Raw genomic sequence first — 21,956 nt, 5'->3', positions numbered from 1 at the left:
ATAGTCTCCTGTTCTCTGAAAGCTGGAGGCAGGGGCCAGCCGTTTGTCCTCACACCTTTAGAAGTGAGTGAAATTGTGGGCCTGCTCTGAACGGGGAAAAGGAAACTTGATACCCTAGCTCCTACTGGACCTTTCTGTTTGGCTTTTGAATGAATTTAGTTAGGGCTTTCCTGCAGGCAGTGAGCGTATTTTCCTTCCAGTTTTCTTGCAGCTGACCTTAAGCAAGGTTGTGCCCACTGGACTGGTAGGGTCCCGTGAAACAGAAATGGTGTCTGGAGTGTGGGAACATGGGATGAGAGAGAAGAGGATGTACAAGGCAAAAGGCAGAATATGGTATTTACATGATACGAACAGGAATGCAAACAACAGTTTATTAAAGTCAGCAGGCTTTATTCAGTGAAATATCTTATTTGTGACTCATGCATGTTGGGTAAATTGCCAAATATCTGAGATTACTTGGGAAGAAACAGTGTTAATAAAGATTTTATGGAAAGTGATTACTAAGCTCCTCTGGGACTCAGATGTTCAGAGAAGTCTTGGATCAGTTTATTTTTTTACCTCCTGCTCAACTGCCCGGCAGGATTCAGGCAAATGGCTAGACCACCAAGGAGCTGGCTTGCTACTGAAGGTTTCTGATGTGTGTGTTAAGCCTTTTTGTAGGTACCACAATTCATTCATTCCATTCAGGAATACTGTATCTAAGTCCTGGGGATAAGCGAAGGATCGAAAGCCACAGTGCCTATACTCATAAAACTTATGATTTATTGCTTTTTATGGCCCTTGACTCACAGAAGTCCTGTATACGTATGTCTAAGGACTTTGAATCTTGGCTTCCCGTATTCAGCCAAAAATACGTCAGACATGCCTGTTCATTCGTCTCTACAGTAACTGTAAAGTCAGCTGACATTGAAATAACTCTTTCCAAGTGCTGAGTGGCTTACTGAGGACGTGGCCCTTCGTCCTCTGCTCCCCAGATGCTGGAGACATAGAAGGGAGAAACTTGGCCTGGGTTCAAGAACCATCTTTAGGAGAGGCCCTCATGGGTGAAGGAGTGGTTTGTAGAAGGGAGGATGCATATCCTGGTTCCAGGCAGAGCGAAAGGACAGAAGGGAGTGTGAAGTGGTAGCGAGATATTTTCACGTGACCAGAGCAGAAGGTGTATGGGAGGCCATGGCAGGAAAGGGCTGAGGCCTGGAAGAGCAGTGGCCTGTTTTGGAAAAGAATTGTGGTGTGACTCTTAGGACCTGGATTTTATTTGGCATGCAGAGACAAAGTCTAAAGTAGAGTTCAAAACAAGCAAATTGAGATTTTCGTTTAGAAGTGGCAATAGTTAAGCTTTAGAAAGTTCCTTCTATACAATGCAAAATTGGGATATCTCTCTCTCTCTCTCTCTCTCTCTCTCTCTCTCTCTCTCTGTGTGTGTGTGTGTGTATCATCAACCCAAGCTTATATTCCTCATGAGAACAGTGCAGTCCATCTCTCTGATCAGCAGTTCCAAAACTCAATACACTCTCAAAGTCAGAAGTGCCTGTGTATGGAAGTTTTCTCAAAGCTCATTTGCTTGCCGTCTTTATTTATCCCATGCAGTGTGAATATTTGTCTGTTGTACTGCTTAAGCAGCAGAGGTAAGGATGCTTTGTCAGGTCCTGCCAAGAGTATTCTGGAACATAAGGTAATAGAACATACCATATTCTGATGGCCATTTGACAGGCAGGTCAGAACACCGAGACACCAGCCACGCTTAAGTAATCACCAAGACCGCAAAGCTCCTAAGTGGTAGGGCTGAGACCCGAATCCAGTTCTGCCCCTTCCAGCCCAAGTTCTTCCTGTAATCCACCTCTGTGCGTTAAAAGAAACTGAGTCCAGGCTGTATCAGTTAGCGATGTACTATACCAGCAGCAAATGCAAAAGGACAGCATCCACCTTGTTCAGTGAGCCTTCCTTTTTACTAATTTTCAGGATTTAAAAAGAAAAAAGGCTTGCACCTTTTTAGCACAACTTTGCAACTTGTCCTTTAATGCTCACAAAGTAACATTGTGTGTACCTTTGTGTGGTATCTGTTAGTGTGTAAATAATGTGTGCATAAACGTGGATGAATGCATGTCACCATGTGCCTGTGGCTGAGCTTTCTCAGCAACCGGTTTTTACTCTGGAGTTCCTGTAACCTAGGCTGGCCTTGAGTATACTGTGCAGCTCAGCGTGGTCTTGAACTCCTAATTCTCCTGCCTCCACCCCTAATTGCTAGGGCTATGGTCATGTATTTTTTTATTTTTGAGACAGGGTCTCACTGCGTAGCTCAGGCTGGCCCAGAACAGCCCCACAGAATACAGGGATTGTTGGTGTGTACTGCCACAAATCTGCTTAGGAAAGTAACTTTGAATATTTATAACAGGATCCAGCTGAAGTTAATTTCTTACATAAAAGCCACAGAGAATGAGGATGTCCTGAGAGGAAAAGCTAAAGAATCCAGGGTCTTCCTAAAGTCAGGGCCCGCTTTTCCAAAGTCTGTGCCAGCAGCTCCACCATCAGCGCTGGCCCCCAAGGGTACACTGGAAACTGTCTGTATTCACTTTGGGTTGCAGGGCAAAAGATACTTTGGTATGTGGGGCTGTGCCAGGCCCACAGCTCAGCATCCTTCAATGCCAGGGTGACTGCTCAGCATCCTGTGGTACACAAGAGCCCAGTCACCAGTCTTTCTGCTCTTTAGAGTGGCTCTCAAACTTGAGTGTTTATTGGAATCACTTGGAGCCCTTGTGCAGCAGTGACTCCTGGGCCTCACCCATGGAGATTCTGATTAGGAAGTTGAACTGGTGGGTGTGGAGGCCTGAGAGCTAGCCTTCTGGCAAAACTCTGAGGGATGCTGCTAATCCAAGGACCACACTCAAAGCTCTCGTGCTGTACAAGAAAGGGGGGTTGTGCATCAGTCATCAGAGAAGAATGCACTTTAACCTCCCCTTCAAAAATTATTTTTAAATTTTGTGTATATGTGGATCTGTGTGCTGGGTACAAGGTGCCCTTGGAGCTCAAAAGACGGAGTTGAAATCTATGCTGCCGGAGCTACTCTGGGAACCGAACTCTGGTCCTCGGTGTACGCTCTTGACTGCGGAGTCATTGCCCCAGTCCTGCTCCTCTTTCTCAGCAGGGAGAGTGGTTTCCCTGGAGTTATTTTACAGATACCCACATTCTAACACGTATCCTGTCACTGTGACGGAATACCTGACATAGGCACCATGAAAGAAGAAAAGATGATCCTCTGGTTTCAGGCTGTGGTCACTTCGCCTTGTTGCCTTGGGACCTTTGGTAGGACAGTGCGTTGTCGCAGGGAGAACACGGCAGAGGAAACTGCAAACTCCATTGCAGACAGGAAGCTAAAACAGAGGAAGGGCTAGGTTCCTATGCTCTTGAAGGGTACACCTTCACGTTCAGTTACTTCCTCCACCCACATCCTAAGACTTCCCCAGCCTCTAATAACATCCCTGGTTGGGGACTAAGCCTTTTAGCACATTACCTGTGGGGACGTTTAAGATATTGAACCATGGGCCGGGGAGTGTGTAGGAGTGCTTGCTCTGCAAGCATGAGGATCTGAGTTCAAACCTCTAACAACCACATAAGAAGCTGGACATGACTGTGTGTGTTCCTCTAACTCCTAGATGGGGGACAGGTGGGTCATGCACACTCACATGTCTACACCACACACACACACACACACACACACACGCACATTCACAGTAAAACATTCACCTTCTTTCGAATAAAATCAGACTAACAGCAGCTGAATATAATCTACCCTCTGAAGACTATTAAGTCAATGTGGATAATAAGGCTTAATTGGGGTCTGAAACTTTCAAACTAAGAATTATATGAGCAGTGAGTCAGTAAAGTAACTGTCTTCCTGTTGAGGAAATTAAACAAAGGCCACCATCAAATGATGCTCAGTGCTAAATTTAAGAATTGGAGTCAGAGACCCAGAAAGACAATTATCACATGTACTCACTCATAAGTGGTTTTTTAAACATAAAGCAAAGAAAACCAGCCTACAAATCACAATCCCAGAGAAACTAGACAGCAATGAGGACACTAAGAGATACTTACATAAATCTAATCTATATGGGAAGTAGAAAAAGACAAGATCTCCTGAGAAAATTGGGAGCATGGGGATCATGGGAGAGGGTTGAAGGGGAGGGGAGAGGCAGGGGAGGGAGCAGGGAAAAATGTAGAACTCTATAAAATCAGAAAGAAAAAAAGAGTCCAGAGCAGTTACTGTGGAGGGGGAGGCCCCTGGAAGCTGAGGTTGCCCGCAGGGCAGAGCTGAATTGGGTGAGGCAGCGGAGCAAGCGCTGTTTCTGGCCTCTGCTAGGGCAGCACAGAAACTTGGTCAGCTGATCACATGAGAGTTTTCAAAGTGGGATCTCTTGTTACAAAGCTTTCTTAGTAAAGTGAGGGCTGTAGACCCGCCATCTTCATTTTTGACAAGGTTGGAGATGAACTGTCTGCTAGTGCACCCACGGCCTGCAAGGCCAGCATCGATTTCTGCAGGATCTCAGTTTTCTTTGGCTTAAGTCAAACAGTGACAGATCTATGTTTTCAGGTGCTGTGTGTAAGCTGATTTTAGAAAAAGACAAAACCCAGAAAGCCCTCAAATGAAACAAACCCCAAACCCAACTTTTATATATTTTTGTAGCATTTTCCCTTTTTCATCCACTAGCTCTTCTAATGTATCTGCCTCTAAATGCTGTTTGTTTAGCGACAGAGTCTCATGTAGCCCAGGCTGGCCTTTGGGTCGCCCTGTAGCTGAGGAACTTCTGATCTTTCACCTGTTTTCTCCTGGGATTACAGGCATGTGCCACCAAGCCAGGTTTATGCCGTGCTGGGGAACAAACCCAAGGTTTTGAGCACGTTTGGCAAGAACTCTACCAACTGAGCTATGTCTCCAAACTGTTTTTGAATACTTCTTAAGCATGTTAAGACGTTTTGTAGGGAAATTTTTATATTTCCTTATTATTTATGGGAACTGACTCTAAACCTGTGTTGTTGTTTTTGTTTTTTAAAGGAAAGTGTGTAACAGCTGGAAGCTGTTCGTTTGTCCAGGTGTTAGTGACTGTGTCTTGATTGCCATTCAAGGCCTGGAAGTAGATTCTTTAGTCTGTGGTATAAATGAAACTGAAGAGGGGCAGGAAGCTAGCACGGCAGAGAGTGCAGGGACTCTCTCATGCCAGAGGCTCCAGAGATAAGTGCCAGAGTTTGCTTCCAAGTCATGTGACTTTGGACAAGCTACTTAACCTCTTTGCATCATGGTCTTCTCAGCCGCAAAGCACAGATGTAGTAGGGTCTACCTCCTGGGGTTTTATGAAGCGCTGACGGATGGCATAGATGGAAGGCGCTTAAAACAGAGCCTGGCACCCGGGCTAGCAGTTGTGATTCTGTTCCTGTTTATCTTCCTTTATGTCAACAAAGCTCAAAACATTTCTGCCCTGTATGCAAGTGTGTGTTGTGCGTGCATGTGTGTATGGATAAAGTAAAAAAAAAAAAATCCCTGCCCTAAATAAGGCACTAGCGTTTGGAAGTCAATTGCAAATTTTTTCTTAAACTTTTATAACTGACTTTGCGTCATGGCTTTTCTTTATTTCCTTATTTGGGCAGTTTCAAGTCATTTCAGTCATATTCGTGTCCCACATAGATCTTTCCCCTCTGTGGCAGAGAACCCTAAGATCAGGTCCTTTGACACACTAGTAGGACTCACTCCTCACAACCATACACACAGCCATGGCATATTGTAGTCACAGGGCACAACACAAATCAGCACATGCAGGGAAGACAGGAAGACACCAGGCCAAGCTTCTGAGAGTCCTCCCAAGTGACTGTGGAGTCACACAAGATGTGCTAAATTCCCCCTGTTGAATTATGTGACCCTCTGTGTTCAGAACTGTTTATCAGGGGAATTCAGTGGAGACAGTATGCCAAGTGTTTATGGGGGGGGCACCCTCTCGTTAGCATGAACCAGCACTCTGGAGTCTTGAAAAACAAGCGTGAAGCATCAGCCATGTGCTTTGTACAAACACAAAACAGGGTGAGCCATTCTTCTGAGTTTGGGAATGTGGGAGCCCTTTAGAAAGAGATCCGAGGACACCAGCTGAGGGCCAGCCTTGAAGGCAGGATGGCTGCCTCAGGCCTGACTCTGCTGGGAGTGCCTGTCCATTTTCACCCTCAGGGTTGTTCTCATCTCTTAACCACTTTTAAACCTTGATCACTATAGCAGCCTCCATGAGGAATTCCTAAGCCCTAGTGTGCCCTATCTGAATCTGTTTCACCACACTTGGACCTTCCAAATGGCTTCTTATCATGTTTTCTTTCTCATGACCTTGCATTAATGTTGTCTGTCGTCATGCCTGTAATAGGATGTAGGGGAGCGCGTAACTGTTCTGTGCCCAACTTTATTTCCACATCCCTTTCTCACTTCTCAGTGGTCCTTTGCCAGTGTGCTCTCTGTCCCATTACACCGTATACCTTTCTCCACCAGAGTTCGTGTGCACCCTCCTCAAACCCCTTGCCCTCCTCTGTCTCCCATATCCCAGCCTTTTAGGGCCACTTCTACTCCCTCCCCACCGAGGAGTAATTCTTTCCTGTCTACCACTGTCAGCCTTTCTCAGCTCCCTCCAGCTTACAACCAGGTGTTAGTTGGTTTGTATTTTTTTCATCTGATCCTCCACGTGGCCAGTACCTCCAAAGGGCAGGTCATGCAGCAGACCTTGCGAAGCTACATCTAACTAGTTGATAGCCAGAGACGCTCCTTGCTGTGAAATAGGCTTTCCCTGCTCTGGTTGACTTTAGCCGCCTGTAAGTTCTCCCCTAGGAACAAAACCAAAACGTAACCAATGGTGTTGGCCCTTAGAATTCAGCTGTTTATGTTACCTTCTTTCTGTGAAGTGCCCTCAGCAAATCATTCTGAAAGATGAGAGAGCAGGAATGTGTACTCACTCATTTTATGGAGTGTTTTTTTCACATTTCATAACAAAATAGTCTCTTTTCTCTGTAACTTTTTGAGACAGGGTTTCTCAGGTAAGACAGGCTCACCTCAAACTCACTGTCTACCAAAGACTGGTCCTGAGCTTTTAATTCTTCTGGTTCAACCTCCTTAGTGTTGGGGTCACATGTGTGAGCCCATCCCACCCTGTTTGTGTGGTGCTGAGGCTGGAACTCTGGTTAGTGCCTGCGAGGCCAGCACCCCAGCAGCTGAGCTCAGAGTCACCCTTTCAGTCATTTTCCCTGTAGACCACACACAGCGTTACTCAGAGCAGCTCCCTGTAAGATCAGAATGAACCCGCAGCCAGTGTTCTTGTAGGGCTGTGGGGTGAGAGGTCCTGCACTGGTACATTTCCCCCTTCTTATCTCATCCTCTTTGTTTGCGTCCTGGCAGGGGCATCCACCTGGAAAGCTTCGGGGAAATTGGAGATGCTTGAGGTCATTGTTGATAGGGAGTATTTGGGATACTAGGTTATGGTTGGTTTATAGAAAATACCACTTGGGCTGAATTTCTTTGGGTACTTGAGTACCTCAGAGGGCCTTCTTACTAACTCGGTGTTTCCCCAACATTCCTGCCTTGTGTGCTCCACTAATTTCCTCATACCTACTGGGGACGTTGTTTGAGGGGTCTGAACTTTGAGGGGTGCTGTTTGTCCCATCCGCCATGCTGCCACCTGCCTTTCTGGACGCCAGTCCAGCTTTTCACTGTCCCGTAGATCTGGCTCATTCCATCCTTCCCAGCTGAATGCGGCCTTTTACATTCTTCTAGCATCTAAGACAGTGTAAAGCTACCAGCAGTGTGTCCAGTATTAGTTTGATTGAATCACTGAGCAACCCAATAACGAGCCAGAGAGCAGAATTTAAGGCTAACTCAAGCTGTACTTCCTCTGGGTTACTTTAATCGTGGGTGTCCAGACAGCTCTGGTGGGCTCTGGGTAGAACTAACTGAAGTTGTTTGTTGGTTATCATCACCATCGTCATCTTCATCATCAGCCTTAGGAAAGAGTGCTGCATGGGGCCCCATGCTGACCCCAGCTTGTCTAGATGTTTCCTGTCCTCTGGGGCTCGGGATTTTCTTAGGCTTTTTATTTGCACAGGAATCATACAAAATCGTTTTGATGCTGGCGGTAAAAGATTACTTCTGGGCTGGTTTCTCCAGTCACACGGAGAGCCCGCAGGAGGCATTTCAGCCACATGTCTGTGGATTCTTGGGCGGCATTACTGGTGAGGGGCGGTGCAACTGCCAGGGTCCCTGAGCGCCTTCTCTGATGAAATCAGCAGGCTGTGATACAGTGTTCCCACAGCCCCGTAAGCTGTCCAGTATTCATTCCTTCCTGTGGTGCCGGCCAGTGAGTACTTCCTTCTTTCGCTCAGTCAGGCTTATTGTCCTCTAAAAATGAGGCTAGTTTCTAGTCTTTTGGTTTAGAAGATCCACTCAGCAACCGTTCACTGTTCTGCCTCGCTGTTACAGGAGACACATTTTGTTCTCTAGCGGAAATGAAGGTCAGAGTTCCAACGACTCGACTGGAAGGAAATTGCTATTTATTTGATAAAGACAGACTGAAGTGATGGTGGTATCATTCCCTCTTCCTTTCAGGCTAACATCTGAGTGTTTTAGAACCCATCTTAGAGTTAAGCATTTTAATCTGTATCCTCCGGAGGTACGGTCAGACTAGGAAACGATACCCTTTGTTGTAGGTGACGGAAGTGCTCAGGGAGTCCTAAATCTGGGAGTATCAGTGTCCCTACAAGCAGTTATAATAATCAGCTTTCTTTACAATTACGATTTACCCAGAGTTCAAGATAAATCAGGACCTTGCTCTTACTTTGTAGCGTATTGTATATTATGAAATTAGCTTTTCAGTTAGTTGGTTGAACACTACCTATTTATCAGCAAAATTAGAAAATGATTAAATTGCTTTATTTCTGTTGTTCCCGGAAGAAAGATGGTGTTGTTGGAGGTGGGGTGGGCTTGACCCAGGGCTTATGACAAGTGGTCGCTTGGAACAGTCGGCCTGACTCAGTTAGGCTTACCCATGCTTATGATCAGTCCTGTGTCTCAGCTACTGGAGACGTGACTAGTTCCAGGCTCGTCAAGGGCAATTCAGCCAAGACGTGGGCTCCCTCTTCCTATTGTAGTTTCTCCTTAGCAGGCTAAACCACCCCCCCCCCCACTGCCCCTCTCCCTGGGTCATATGGCTTGGCAGACTTCCAGGAGCGGAGCAACAACAGGAAAAGCCTTTCTCAGAAGAGTCCCAGTACCACTTCGGACACACAGTGGGCCACAGAGACACCAGGCAGCCTCCCAACAGGAGTCAGAGAAAGAGGTTCTCCCTCGCCATGTAAAATCAGATACATGTAAAAATCAGATACAGTAAAGGGCACGGAGCAGCAAGGGGTGAAAAAAGAAATTGAGCGCATTTCACACACAACTGTCTGCCTCAGACTCTGATGTACTGCATCTCATGAGGTCCAGCCAGATCCAGACTGGAGGTAGTTGGAGATCTTATTAGTATCACTATTCTGACTTAGCATAAAAGTTAAGTTTTCTTTGAGCTTTGGGGCACAAGTCTATTTCTACCTAGACTTTTCTGTGCTCTGAATCTCCTTTTATGGGAACAAAGAACCCGCTATTTAATAGTTCATATTTATGTTACTGCTTTAATGGAAAACATATGTGCATTTCTGGATAGGCTCTTTTGCTTCTTTTTTTGACTCTACAAAGCTACTTTATATTGAATTGTATCTTTTGTAAGGTTTTAAATTGTGAGATTTTTCTCACTCTCTTGCGGGGCGCCATCCCGTCCAGCAGGAATGAACCCCACCAAAAACGAGAATTCCTTCTCTGGTCACATCTTTATTTGGAGCATTCCCTTGAGGAAAATTGGGGGAAGGGACGATAGAGCAGGGACGAGAGAAAGCTTAGAGAGAGGAAGTAGGGTCCCGAGGCATCTGCTTTTAAACGGTGGAGCAGCTTGAACGCTGTCCTGATTGGTTAATGCCATTCTGCTGGTCTGAGCATGTGCAGGCAAGGGTGCAGGCAGGGTTGCTCAGCCCCACGTGGCTACCTCCAAACTGCAGGACCACCTGTGCCTCCAGGTGGCTCCCAACATCTCCCCCTAATTATTGTCTTTAAGAGCAATAAGGCAAAACTATTTTCCAATCTGGTCCCCACCTAGACGCAGCATGCCAAGGATATCTGCTCCCACCCATCCCCAAGGAGGGAAAAGGCAAAATAGAGTAAGAGATAAGAGGTTGCACAGGGTGTTGCTCAAGTCGATGGTGTGAAACAGCTGCTCTTGGCACCGCCCAGAAGGTCATCTCTGCTGTCTCCGCACGAATCTTCCACAGCAGGACACTCAGCATCCACTGGGTCGTCTTCTTTATCTCTCTGGTCGGTCTCGCTGGCATCCAGATGTATGTCAGCATTCCTAGAAAAACATAAACAAAACTCTCCTCCCAAATTAAACATTTAAGAGTATTAAAAACTCTCAGTGTAAAAATTCAGCACAATCAGTACTGGAAGTAGGCTGGTTTTGAACTTAGAGACTTGCATGTCTCCGTTTCAAAGAGCAAATCTTGTTTGCCTGTACCAGCAAAATTTTGAATTAAAAATTAAGTGTAAAGAATGCAAGAGAAATCCTTTCTCTGGGGGAAGCTGTCACTGGTAGTGTATTCCCCCTCTTATGTCTAAAAACCAAAGCAGTTGTCACTGGGAATTGAACTCAGGACCTTTGGAAGAGCAGTCAGTGCTCTTAACCTCTGAGCCATCTCTCCAGCTCCCCTATTCAGATGGAAAAACCTCTAGGTAACATTGTTTATTTCACCCGTTGCCAAGGGCAATAGGTAATGATAACCAGGTTGACGCGCCTTTATTATGATAATTAGGACCAGTTCTTTGAGGGAGAATGGACGTCGATCATCTGGCTACTTCCTGCTGACAAAGGGGCGATGTTTGGGGGATAAATGTTTTTATCTGACTAAATTTTTGGCGACAAATGTTTTTATCTGACTGAATTCTTGGCGACCTTGACTGAGGGCGGCAGCAGCGGAGGCGGCGGCTGCCACAGCTCCGCCTCTGAAGCCCATTATGGCGCGCTCCGCATGGCCCGAAGGCATGGCTCCGCCCCGGGCCGTGGGCGGGCTCGCCGGTTATCCCGTAACTGCGAACTGTACCTCAGCCTCACCTCAGGCATTGAATTCGCACCGCCAAGCTCCGGCGAGGGGGGCATCCGCCCACCCGTGGGGGGGCTTCTCCTGCCCGGTCCGCCCGCGCGCAGAGCCCCGTTCTCTGGGAACTCATCTCCGCCCGCCCATGATGCTATGGAAACACAGTTTTTCCGCAGAGCCGATTCAGCTCCTCTCTGCTTTCTATGGCGCCGCTGCTCACCACGCAGCTTCCGCCTCAGTCAGGCGAGTCCGCTCAGGTGCTGAAAAAGTCCTCCAAAAACCATAGCCCCGCCAGAAGGCCGGGACATATAGCCTCTGATGACACACGGACTTTAGCCCGCCCGTCGCCATGGTGACCTGGCTGTTCGTAGGCCTCCAGCAAACTCCCCGCCAGCAACTGGTTGCGTCTCCCTCCTGAGTAGCTGGGATCACAGGTGTGCACCACCGTGCCTGGCCCACTTCCGTGTTTCTAATCAGGCATTACCGCTCAAAGGCGGGCCGGCTGCCGCCAGCACTCTCAGCACGATCAAGCAGCTTGTCTTTCTCAGTCAAAAATTAAAGTTTTTTGTACGTGAGAGCCAGAGACTGAGCTCTCTAACAAAATTAGGCGAAAATCACCTCCAAAAGCTCTGTGGCTCTTTAAGAACAGGGAAGGCAGTGATCAAGCTCGCCTCCCTACGAGACTGTTGCCTCCAGTCTCTAACAGCGAGTACGCAGGTGGACGGAGAGGGAGCGGAAGCCGCGGTCTCCCGTACCCCATCGTCCTCAAAGTCCCGCCTTAGTTACCTCGCCTTTTTTGCTGCTGTTTACATCCCTCCTGCACTGAACTTAAGGGATTTTTCTTCCCCGTTGCTTTCTGTACCTTCTTTCAGATACCTTAACTTTGATTTTTTTTTTTTTTTTTTTTTTGTATTTTCTTTTCTATTTTAGGCCTATCCTTTGAAATTCCTTTTTACATTTCTTTTCCTCCCCTTTCTGGGGATTTCAACCGACGTCACTCACCGCTCCATGTTCTCAGAGTTCTGAAATTCAAGGCTCTCTGTGCTGGTGTCTGATCTTGGCTTTTTCTCCCGGGCTTTCTCAGGGTCCCCCGGCGTAGTTGTCAGGGTCCCTCAGCGTCCCGGGGTTTCGAGCACCAGTTGCGGGGCGCCATCCCGTCCAGCAGGAATGAACCCCACCAAAAACGAGAATTCCTTCTCTGGTCACATCTTTATTTGGAGCATTCCCTTGAGGAAAATTGGGGGAAGGGACGATAGAGCAGGGACGAGAGAAAGCTTAGAGAGAGGAAGTAGGGTCCCGAGGCATCTGCTTTTAAACGGTGGAGCAGCTTGAACGCTGTCCTGATTGGTTAATGCCATTCTGCTGGTCTGAGCATGTGCAGGCAAGGGTGCAGGCAGGGTTGCTCAGCCCCACGTGGCTACCTCCAAACTGCAGGACCACCTGTGCCTCCAGGTGGCTCCCAACACTCTCTAATCAGAGATGGATAAAATTGGACAAGGCAGCTCGAGTCAGGTAGTGTTGCGGTGGCCGTGTTGGCTTGTGTGATTTCTGCTTGTTCTGACTCCTGAAGCATGAACTGGAGGTAAAACGTGTCCTTCGCCTTCACCACAGGCTAGCTTGCTCTCTGCAGATCCCAGGTGTGTCCGGAATCCCCGTGGGGTCTCGCATGCAGAAAATCTGTACCCGCAGTTCAGTGCTGAGGACTTAGGAGCTAAACAGGGACACACTAGAGGGCAACAACTCAGTACATCTGTCAAGCCCGGGAGCCTGATGTCTTTTGGGAAAGTCTTCTCTTTCCCAGCTTTCTTGCGTCTGGTTTCTTAGTCCTGCTATGCAGGCCCTGTACTCTGCTCCCTTGGAAGTGATCCTATCCTATCCAGGAGCCTCTAGCTGTGCCTTCCGTCCACATCTTCTTATGGTGGCCGGGGAGGCAAACCCTGCGTCCCTTCATAAGTTCCAGGGTGCTGCTGATTCTTGGCCAAACCTGTCCCAGGCACAAGTCCCATTGATGACCAGCTGGCCACTGAGCAGGAGTTGTCGGTGAGGCACATAGAAGCCTCTAGCATTGGTCTTGTTAAGGAGGAAAAGTGGCTGTCATTTACTTGAAGTTGCCTCTGATTCTTATGCCTCAGGTGGCACAACAACTTCAAGCTTCACTTCGTTCATATTCCTCGGCCATCTTTGCTTTTATGCTGACAGACACATTTTTAAGAAGCGGATCATTTTTACGTTTTCCGTTTCAGATAACCATATTTGAACACTAGACAAAACCCATCCCTGAGCATTTGGAACTCATTGCAGGGTGTGTGACTGGGGGCTCGCCGGAAGGTCCCCATGGACTTTCTTGTTGTCCTCAGATCCTAGGAAGGACCTGGAATCAGTGTTTGCTCCTCCCGCAGTCCACCCCACCACTCTGCCTAATGCCTGCAGAGCCAGAGACTGTGTTTCCTGTATGATTGAGTTATAGAACTGTAATTCAACCCTTTGGAGGAAAACTGAATATCTTTGGCTTAAAAGATGGGTCAGTAGGTAAAGTCACTTGGTACCAAGTCTGAGGACCCACACTGGGTCTCCAGAACCCTCACAGAGGAGGGAGACCTGATTTTTATAAGTTGTCTTCTGACTTCCACCTGTGTGCTATGGGCATGTGTGCACACCAACACGCATACTAAGTAGTAAAAGAGAAAACTGCATTTTATAAACATGTCCACACACCTACCAGTCACATAATTATTTTTAGTGACTATATAAGCTATTAAGCTACTATGTCACTTGATAACCCATCTTATTATTTAACCTTTTCTCCAAATCCTTGATTTTTCCCTTTTAACTTTTAAATGGGAAGTTCTTTTTTTTTTCCCTATTCAGTAATTTCTTCAGAACCAGTTGCCAAGCCTGAAATCCCTAAATTCAACCAACTTTGCCGCCTTTCTTTAAGAACAATGCACACTTCCTCATTTGTACTTGCTGGTCCTCTTCTCCCACTGTGTGAGTTCTGAGGCTCAGACTCCCGTCCTCAGGCCCAGAGGAAAGCACCTTTTCCTGCATACGGTTTGCCATTGTTTTGTCTCTTACAGTCAGATAAAGGTGTGTTTCTTACTGTGTGCAGCCAGTGAGTTCAATTCCCAGCAACCACATGGTGGCTCACAACTGTCTATAATGGGATCCAATGCCCTTTTCTGGCATGCAGGTATACATACAGATAGAGTATTCATATGTAAAAGAAAAAATACATAAATAAAATTAAAACAAAACAGTACCTGACTTTAGGGGTAGGAGTAAAAATACATAAATAAAATTAAAACAAACAAACTAAAAAAAAGTACCTTCAACAGTGTTCTGCCAGGAAACATTGGGCTTATGGGCGACAAACAAAATCACCAGATCTCAGTGCTTAATGTAGCTGGCTTATTATATAGTTGTAAGGATTTGAGTAATTTACATTCAGTAAAATATCACATACTGTTGCTTTCAACTTACCAGAGAGCAGGCTTTTCTTCGACTTTGCAGACTAGTCCATGTTTTCACCTGGAATTTTTGAGGTGTTAATGACTAGTCCATGGGCTGGAGAGATGGCTCAGTGCTTAAGAGCACTGGCTGCTCTTCCAGAGGTCCTGAGTTCAATTCCCAGCAACCACATGGTGGCTCACAACCGTCTGTAATGAGATCTGGCGCCCTCTTCTGGCATGCGGGCACACGTGGAGGCAGAATGTTGTACACATAATAAACAAACAAACAAATAAAGAAAATAACTAGTCCAGTTGAAGCCTGTTTTTTATAACCCCATTAAGGTAAGGAGAAACACTTTGATCATACTATGAAGCAAATTCCCATGTAGCTTGTAGACATTGAAAAACTTCGTTTAGCGTACAGATTCTTGAGGCTCCTGGGGTATTAGGGTTTCAATTTAATGTTGGTTTGATACTGGTTTGATTGAACCATAGACACAGAAGACCTCAGCAGCACAGAAAGTTAAAGAATGGGATGGTTTGAAGAAGAGAACTCTGGGTAGAGGACATAAAGCCAAAGTCCACTGCCTGCTTGGAGCCCAATTCCCAGTGAGGTTGGCTTTCCCTGTCTTTTCATGATAAGCAGTTTTCAAGGGGATTATGGTAAAAGTTTCAATTTCCCTAGCTTGTTGATTGGGTCCTAGCCAAGGTCGGATTTGTGCCGACCAAGTTGTAAGTGTTGACTCTACAAAGAAAATGGCAGCCGGGCAGGGGTAGCGCACACCTTTAATTCCAGCACTTGGGAGGCAGAGACAGGCTGATCTCTGTGAGTTTGAGGCCAGCCTGGTCTACAGAGAGTGCCAGGACAGGTGCCAAATCTGCAGAGAGAAACCCTGTCTTCCAAATGCTGGAGTCCTGCTGAGGGTGATCTGAGTGTGGCCTTGGTCTAGGTTAATACCATTCTGAAGGTGTGTGGATTATTTCCTCACTGCTGATGTCAATGTTGCCCTTTCTGAGCTCAAAGGGAAAAGTGTGTCCCACTAACTCCATGGCCTTTGCGGTGGCAGAGTTTTAGTGAATTATCAACATTATCTTCTTCGTTTGACTTAAAAATCTTGATGGTGGTTAACTGCCAGATTTAAACCTTTGGTGATCATGTTGTAAATAAAGTTAGTAAGCTTAAAGCAGAACCTAATGGAACATGACGTGATCTTCAAGTGTGACCTTTGTACATTGAATTTGGACAGGAGGGTATATTATCGAATGGATTTAATACTCCCCTTGGAGTTGGTCTTGAACTTACTACTCTGCTTTGGCTTCATCTATTTTGCTGAAATGTAACCATAGCATTTCTGATTTCAAGAACATGAAGTATAGTCAGCACAGGTAAGGCTCCTTTTGTGGATCAGTTCTAAGGGTAATTCTTGTGTACCTGCATTGAGTTTTTAGATGAAGGAGTTGTGTTGAAATAATATCCAACCTACCATCTGTGTAGAAGGACCAGTAGAGAATGAATAGTTCACGGTAGAGTGGTGAGGGAGGCCAGCTTGGGCATAACCTGAGAGAACCATATGGAGACTTGAAATAGACCAACTCGTTGGGTTTCGGGGCCTGAGCTGGGGAGTTACAGGAACTAAGTTTGTCTTGGGTTGAAGGTCATCACTGGTGGATGCTGAACATAGTAGCAGTAGGCGGTGTGACTCCTTGGAAGGTGAGATTGGTATTGGGTGTGCTGGAGGTGAGTTGCGGCTGGGAAAGAGACCAGAAGGTAATATGAGATGAGACTAGGGAGGAAGTGAAGAGGCCCTGGACTCTGGTGGCCAAGCCGAGGATGCCCAAGAAAGGGCCGCGTGATACTTAGGAATTATTGTTTGTTTCTTAACAAAACAGTTCACCAGGCCTGGTGTTCATACTTGTAATCCAAAACTCCAAAGCCTAAAGGAGGAGAATCCTGCCTGAGCCTGTCTGGTAACATTGTAGTAAGAAGACCATGTCAAAACAAACCAAACCAAAAAGCCAAGACTGAAACAAAGGAACTCTACACAGTGACATAATTACAACTCTTACACCTAAATAAAATATAGTAATTTTAATATCAGCAAATATCTACTGCTGTTCATGTTTCTGATTACTTTATGCATATAATTTTATAGGTTTTTAATCTAGATATAAATTAACACATTGTATTGTTTGTTGTATTTATTAAGCTTGTCTCCCATTTTATTTCTTTTCCCTTCCAAATTATGTGTCGAAGGATTTGGGTCTTTTGTGTGTAGACTTGCCCACAGTCTTGTTTTTTCTGAAGTGCCTTTGTCAGTGTTTTAACAGGTTCTTCTGTCCCTCTGTCCTCCCTGTGTGCTCAGCCTGGTAGCTGGATCTCGCAACCTCATCAGATTCCATTGACCCTGAGACATACATGAAATGGGGTTCTGTACCGTGTCATCCTGTCATCTGTTTGGTAAATGCAGATGACCCGTGTGAATTGCCTTTTAGTCACACAAGTGATCTATGCAGATCTTGAGAGTGTGGGACATGTTCTGTATGGACACAGCTCTGGCCGCCAACCCCAGAGCCTAGCCATGTTCTTTCCCTCACACCTCTAGAATCTGCCGCCTTCCCCAGAGTCAATCAGCCGCTCTTGAGTTTTGTTCCTATAGAACAATTTAGCTTGTCTTGAACTTGAGAAAGAAATAACTAGATGAACAGATGGCAATATATATCAACACTGCTTTTTATATATTTTTGTCTAAATTTAGCAATATTTGTCAACTGTTGTGTTGCTATTAGAAATGTACTCTTAGCTGGGCAGTGGGGGCGCATGGCTTTAATCCCAACAGTCGGGAGGCAGAGGTAGGCAGATCTCTGTGAGTTCGAGGCCATCATTTTCTACAAGAGCTAGTTCCAGGACAGGCACCAAAACTACAGGGAAACCCTGTCTCAAAAAATCAAAACAAACAAACAAAAAACAAAAAAGGAAAGAAGGAGGAAAGAAATATACTCTTATTCTTTCATCTTTGTGTTTGTGTGTGTATATCTGTGTGGGTGTGTAACTGGCATGGCTACGGTCAGAGGACAACCCCCGAGAGTCAGTTCTCTCCTACTATGTATCAAGGATTGAACTCAGATCCTCATCCTAGATGACAAACACTTTTACTCAGTGAGGCACCTTGCCAGCCCATTATTAGAAATATAAACATGATTGTCAAAGAATGGCAGTAGATGACGAGAAACTTGTGAGCAAAGCAGACACCATTAGAATGCAGTTACCCAGAGGGGACTAGGTGGACAGAAGAGCCGGGCTTAGGGGTTCTGCAAAGGCAGGAGTGGCCCCCTCTGGCCCTGTTGTTTCTCCTTCTGCAGTGAACACACCTGCTGCCCTTTGGCTCTGTGGCTCATTTGTTACTTTCCTGCACCCACAGGATTTCCTCACAGCCCTGTGTGTGTTCTGATGAAAGAGAGGCCAGAGACACAGTGTGGGACAGTTTCCTCCAGGGCAGAGCGAGGCCTCCCACTGAGCGAGGCACCTTTACCCCCTTCCTTCCCCCCCCAGTCCCATACTGCTTTTCCATAAGCGTGGTACTTCATGTTTTCTGTTTTTGCTTCTGTGGGATGAGGTCCTTTGTGCTCTAGGCTGGCCTTTAATTCATGATGATCATCCTCCTGCTTTAGCCTTCCAAGTGTTGGGATTGCAGGGGGTTGTGTCCCTGCAGCCAGCTCTTCTTTCTTTGTGTGCCCGCTGCTTTCCTCAGTGTCCCCTGGTGAGACAGTCATGTGACTTTGTTGGCACAGTTTGTTTTACCCAGAAAAGTAGTTGATAATTTTCAGCTTCCTTTTTAAGTTATTATACAATGAACATTTCTACGTTATTAAAATTATTTGAAATCCTGACTGCTAGGTATTATATAATTTAATATGATCATACTGTGTGATACATATTATGTAAGTATGTATACCATATATAATATACTAAATTTTATCTGGGTATATGTATTTCCCTTTGAATAACTTTGTAAGATCAATTGGAAGATGTTGAATTTTTAAAATTAAAAACAAAATTGTCCTGAATTACAAAGAAGACAACCCCATTTCATGCACCACTGAGGATGACTATTCTCATGACGTGGACATCTTTTATGTTCATTTGGAGAATAAGCCTTTGTTAAAGCATTGTGATTGTGGCCAATTTTCTCTGTTGCCTCGCTGTGCACTGAGTCTGGAGAGTGGTGAACTGGTGCTTGTGTGAAGTAAAATTAATGTATACGGGGAGTCAGATGCCACAGGTAGAGATGTTTAAAGACGGCAGCATCTGCATGTGCTTGGCATCGGCATGATTTTATAGTATTAGATGATGATCACTTCCGTCCAGGTAACGACTAAGCACTGCTCTCTCCGTCTATGTCTCCACAGAACCATCCGAGTATGGCTGAAAAGAGACAGTGGCCAGTACTGGCCCAGCATCTACCACACGATGGCCTGTAAGTCACGGACTTCTGCACCTAAGGGCCTTGTTTCTGATGCCTTTGATGACTTCATTTCAAAATGCTTGACTAAATATGGCCGCTGGATTTCGGAATGAGTTCCTTTGTTGCCTAAGACCTCTGACAGGCGGTCATAAACCACAGGAAAACTCCTTTGACAGAGGCAGTTGGTCTACCAGCCTAACTGACACAGGACCAAAATTGAAAAAAGAAAGGATTAAAAAAACAAAACAGGAAAAGGGCCATTTTTCTTTGTGCTCATTTGTTCAGCTTTAACTCAGTAATGACTTCAGAAAAATTATTTTTACAGTTACTTAGTAAGTGTTAATACCTTAGTAAGTGCTCATACCTTGGCCGATATTTGGAGGTTGGAGGAAAACTTGAAGTGTGGACTCTTTGCCGTCTACCACGTGGGTACTGTGGACCAGACTCAGGTTTTCAGCATATGCCTCTGAATGCCGAGCCTTCTCATGGCCTCCAACAGTCCCTTTCACTCAGTGGTTTGGGGCTCATGCACCACTGTGAAAGACCTGTGTATTCCATACGCCGTGGTTCAACCTGTGGCTGTGACCAGCCTTTCGCCTGTTCTTTTCACTGTCCCCCGGTGTTGTAGGAAGATGTGCACCAAAGAACAACACTTTGTAAATGGAGAATCTTCCCAGAAGCTGGGCGTGTAGCCCAGTTGGTAGAGGGTTTGCTAAGCATGCCTGAAGCTCTGAGTTCAGTACCCAGCAGAGCATAAAGCTGGGCGTGGTTGCCCATAGCTACATAGCACGGTTCAAGACCAGCCTGGGCTACCTGAGACCCTGCCTCTTAGGCTATCCTGACATGGAATCACCCATACATCCTCAAGCCAAAGTATGTACCATGACATTGCCATATCTGTGTATATCTTTCTTCTTTTCTTCAGCTTTTCTGAGACAAAGCCCAGCAGAAAAGGCCTGGGTGCCTTCCACCTTAACACCAAGTGGGAGGTGATTCCTTCTTTCCCAAACAACCACAAGGGAGACAGCTTCTGAGGAAATTTTCTACTTAGAAAGTGTTGCTTACACCTTGGGCCTCACTTCTCCATGACAGGAGGGGCAGGAAGGAAGACAGTAAAAGCATCAAGCCAAAGGCTAGTCACACTGCAGGAGTATGCGGAATACACAGGCCTTTTTGTAATGGGAGCTTAGCTCCTAACTCCTGAGTGACCAGTCACAACTGTGGGACTCCTTGAGGCGCTGTTCCTTAATGAGGGAGTTCCTTGAATTAAGGGCTTCAGTGGTCAGATGACCCTCTAGGAAAAGAAAAGGATTTGTTGTGCGCTTAATGGTTTGTTACTGAAGGTCATTGTGAAGTTCCTCCATAAGCGGCTGCTGACCGTTGTCCTGGTGACTGTTGACACTGGTCACAGCTTTCCTAAGAAGAATCCCAAAATTGTCAGGTTTGCGCCGGTATGGGTAAGCGGTTATTCAGCACAGTTCATGTGGTGGGAGTCAGCCTTCCCAGCCACTCTGCTCAGCCTTTTCCCAAGTTTTCATCGCGTGTGGAGTATTTGGATCCTGTAATAATTTCTGCCAAAAGTTAGTGGTTTATCAGTGTTAGACCTTCCAAGAGCTTTGGACAGCTGGTCACCCGCTCCATGCTGGTGGCTGTAATTCTAATCCACACCTGTTTATGACTGAAGGAATGTGCTGTCCACTGAAAGGATGAGGTGGATCCACAGTGTTTTATGCACAGGATCATAAAGGCAGTGTTGAGATTCCATGGGCCAGACAGTCTACAGCAGCTCCTCTGCTGTGCCACTAGGGTACAAAAGCATCAGCGAGCAGTGAGGGCGTCTGGCCGAGTCCAGCGCCAAAGGCTGTAATCTGAGTTTTACATGTGTGATCTCAGACTCACGGCTGCCTTTTGTGTGTATATTGCCATTAATTTGAAAGATGGCCTGTGTTTTTCCCGTTTGTAAGCTGTGTGAGTACTTGACCCCTCCACCTGGTTTTTAAACTGTACATTGCTTATCCCAGGAGAAACCTCTCTTCTAGAAGAAGACGGAGAAAACAAATAAACAAAAACCAGCCAGGGTATTCCAAAATATCAAAACCAAACTAGGGAAGCTTTTCTAATTAAAAAATTCTGGGGTTGGTGAGATGACTCAGTGGGTAAAGTACATGGCCCATGAGCCTGGCAACCCCAGGTTGTTCTCTGGAGCCCACAGTGGGAAGAGAAAGGAACTCCCAGAAGTTGCCATTCTGATCTCCACGTGTTCACTGTGGCACGTGTGTGCCCTCCACCATACACACAAGACATTAATAATAATCAGTGAACAAATCTCTAGAGTCATAAAGTTAATCAGCACATTGACCTTATTACACAAATGAGTAATTTTACATATGTATGCAGTTTTAGGATAGTGTCAGGCATCAGAAGAAATGAGGCTTAAAGCCAACATCAAAATTTATCATCAGCTGACCAACAAAAAAATGGTAACATGAATCTTTTAAATCATCAAAGCAACTGATAATTGCTTTAATTGCTTGAGGTTGGTGTGTCTGAATGTGTGTGTGTGTAGAACAATATATCTTTGTGGTTATAATCATTTTTTAATTCAGACAGCCTTACTTTGTACATGTAGCTGGCCTCAAACTCCCTATGTAAACCAAGGTGAACTAAAAGTCACAGAAGTTCTCCTACCTCTACCTCCTGGGTCTTGGAATTTAAGCATGTACCACCATGCCTGGTAGAGGATATAATTATTAAACATGAGATTATATATTATAAATTTAAAATATAGATACAGGAATATACAGACTTAAAACCAGTTCAGAGTCACACACATCTGATTGAGTTGTGTCCAATG

The 21,956-nt window shown here is 45.7% G+C and overlaps 1 protein-coding gene across 1 annotated transcript in view; it reads left to right on the top strand.

The window, feature by feature from the left end:
- Positions 1-21,956, top strand: part of Wdfy1 (WD repeat and FYVE domain containing 1) — a 49,539-nt gene that overhangs the window by 1,633 nt on the left and 25,950 nt on the right. The window contains exon 2 of the mRNA XM_048458984.3: positions 19,047-19,114. Within this exon, the coding sequence (XP_048314941.3) occupies positions 19,047-19,114 (68 nt within the window). The remainder of the gene's footprint in view (positions 1-19,046; positions 19,115-21,956) is intronic.

This window comes from Myodes glareolus, chromosome 1 (assembly GCF_982192425.1).
Source record: "Myodes glareolus chromosome 1, mMyoGla1.1, whole genome shotgun sequence".
NCBI lineage: Eukaryota > Metazoa > Chordata > Mammalia > Rodentia > Cricetidae > Myodes > Myodes glareolus.
The sequence above is the reverse complement of the archived record's forward strand: the minus strand, read 5'-3'. Positions and strand labels throughout refer to the sequence as shown.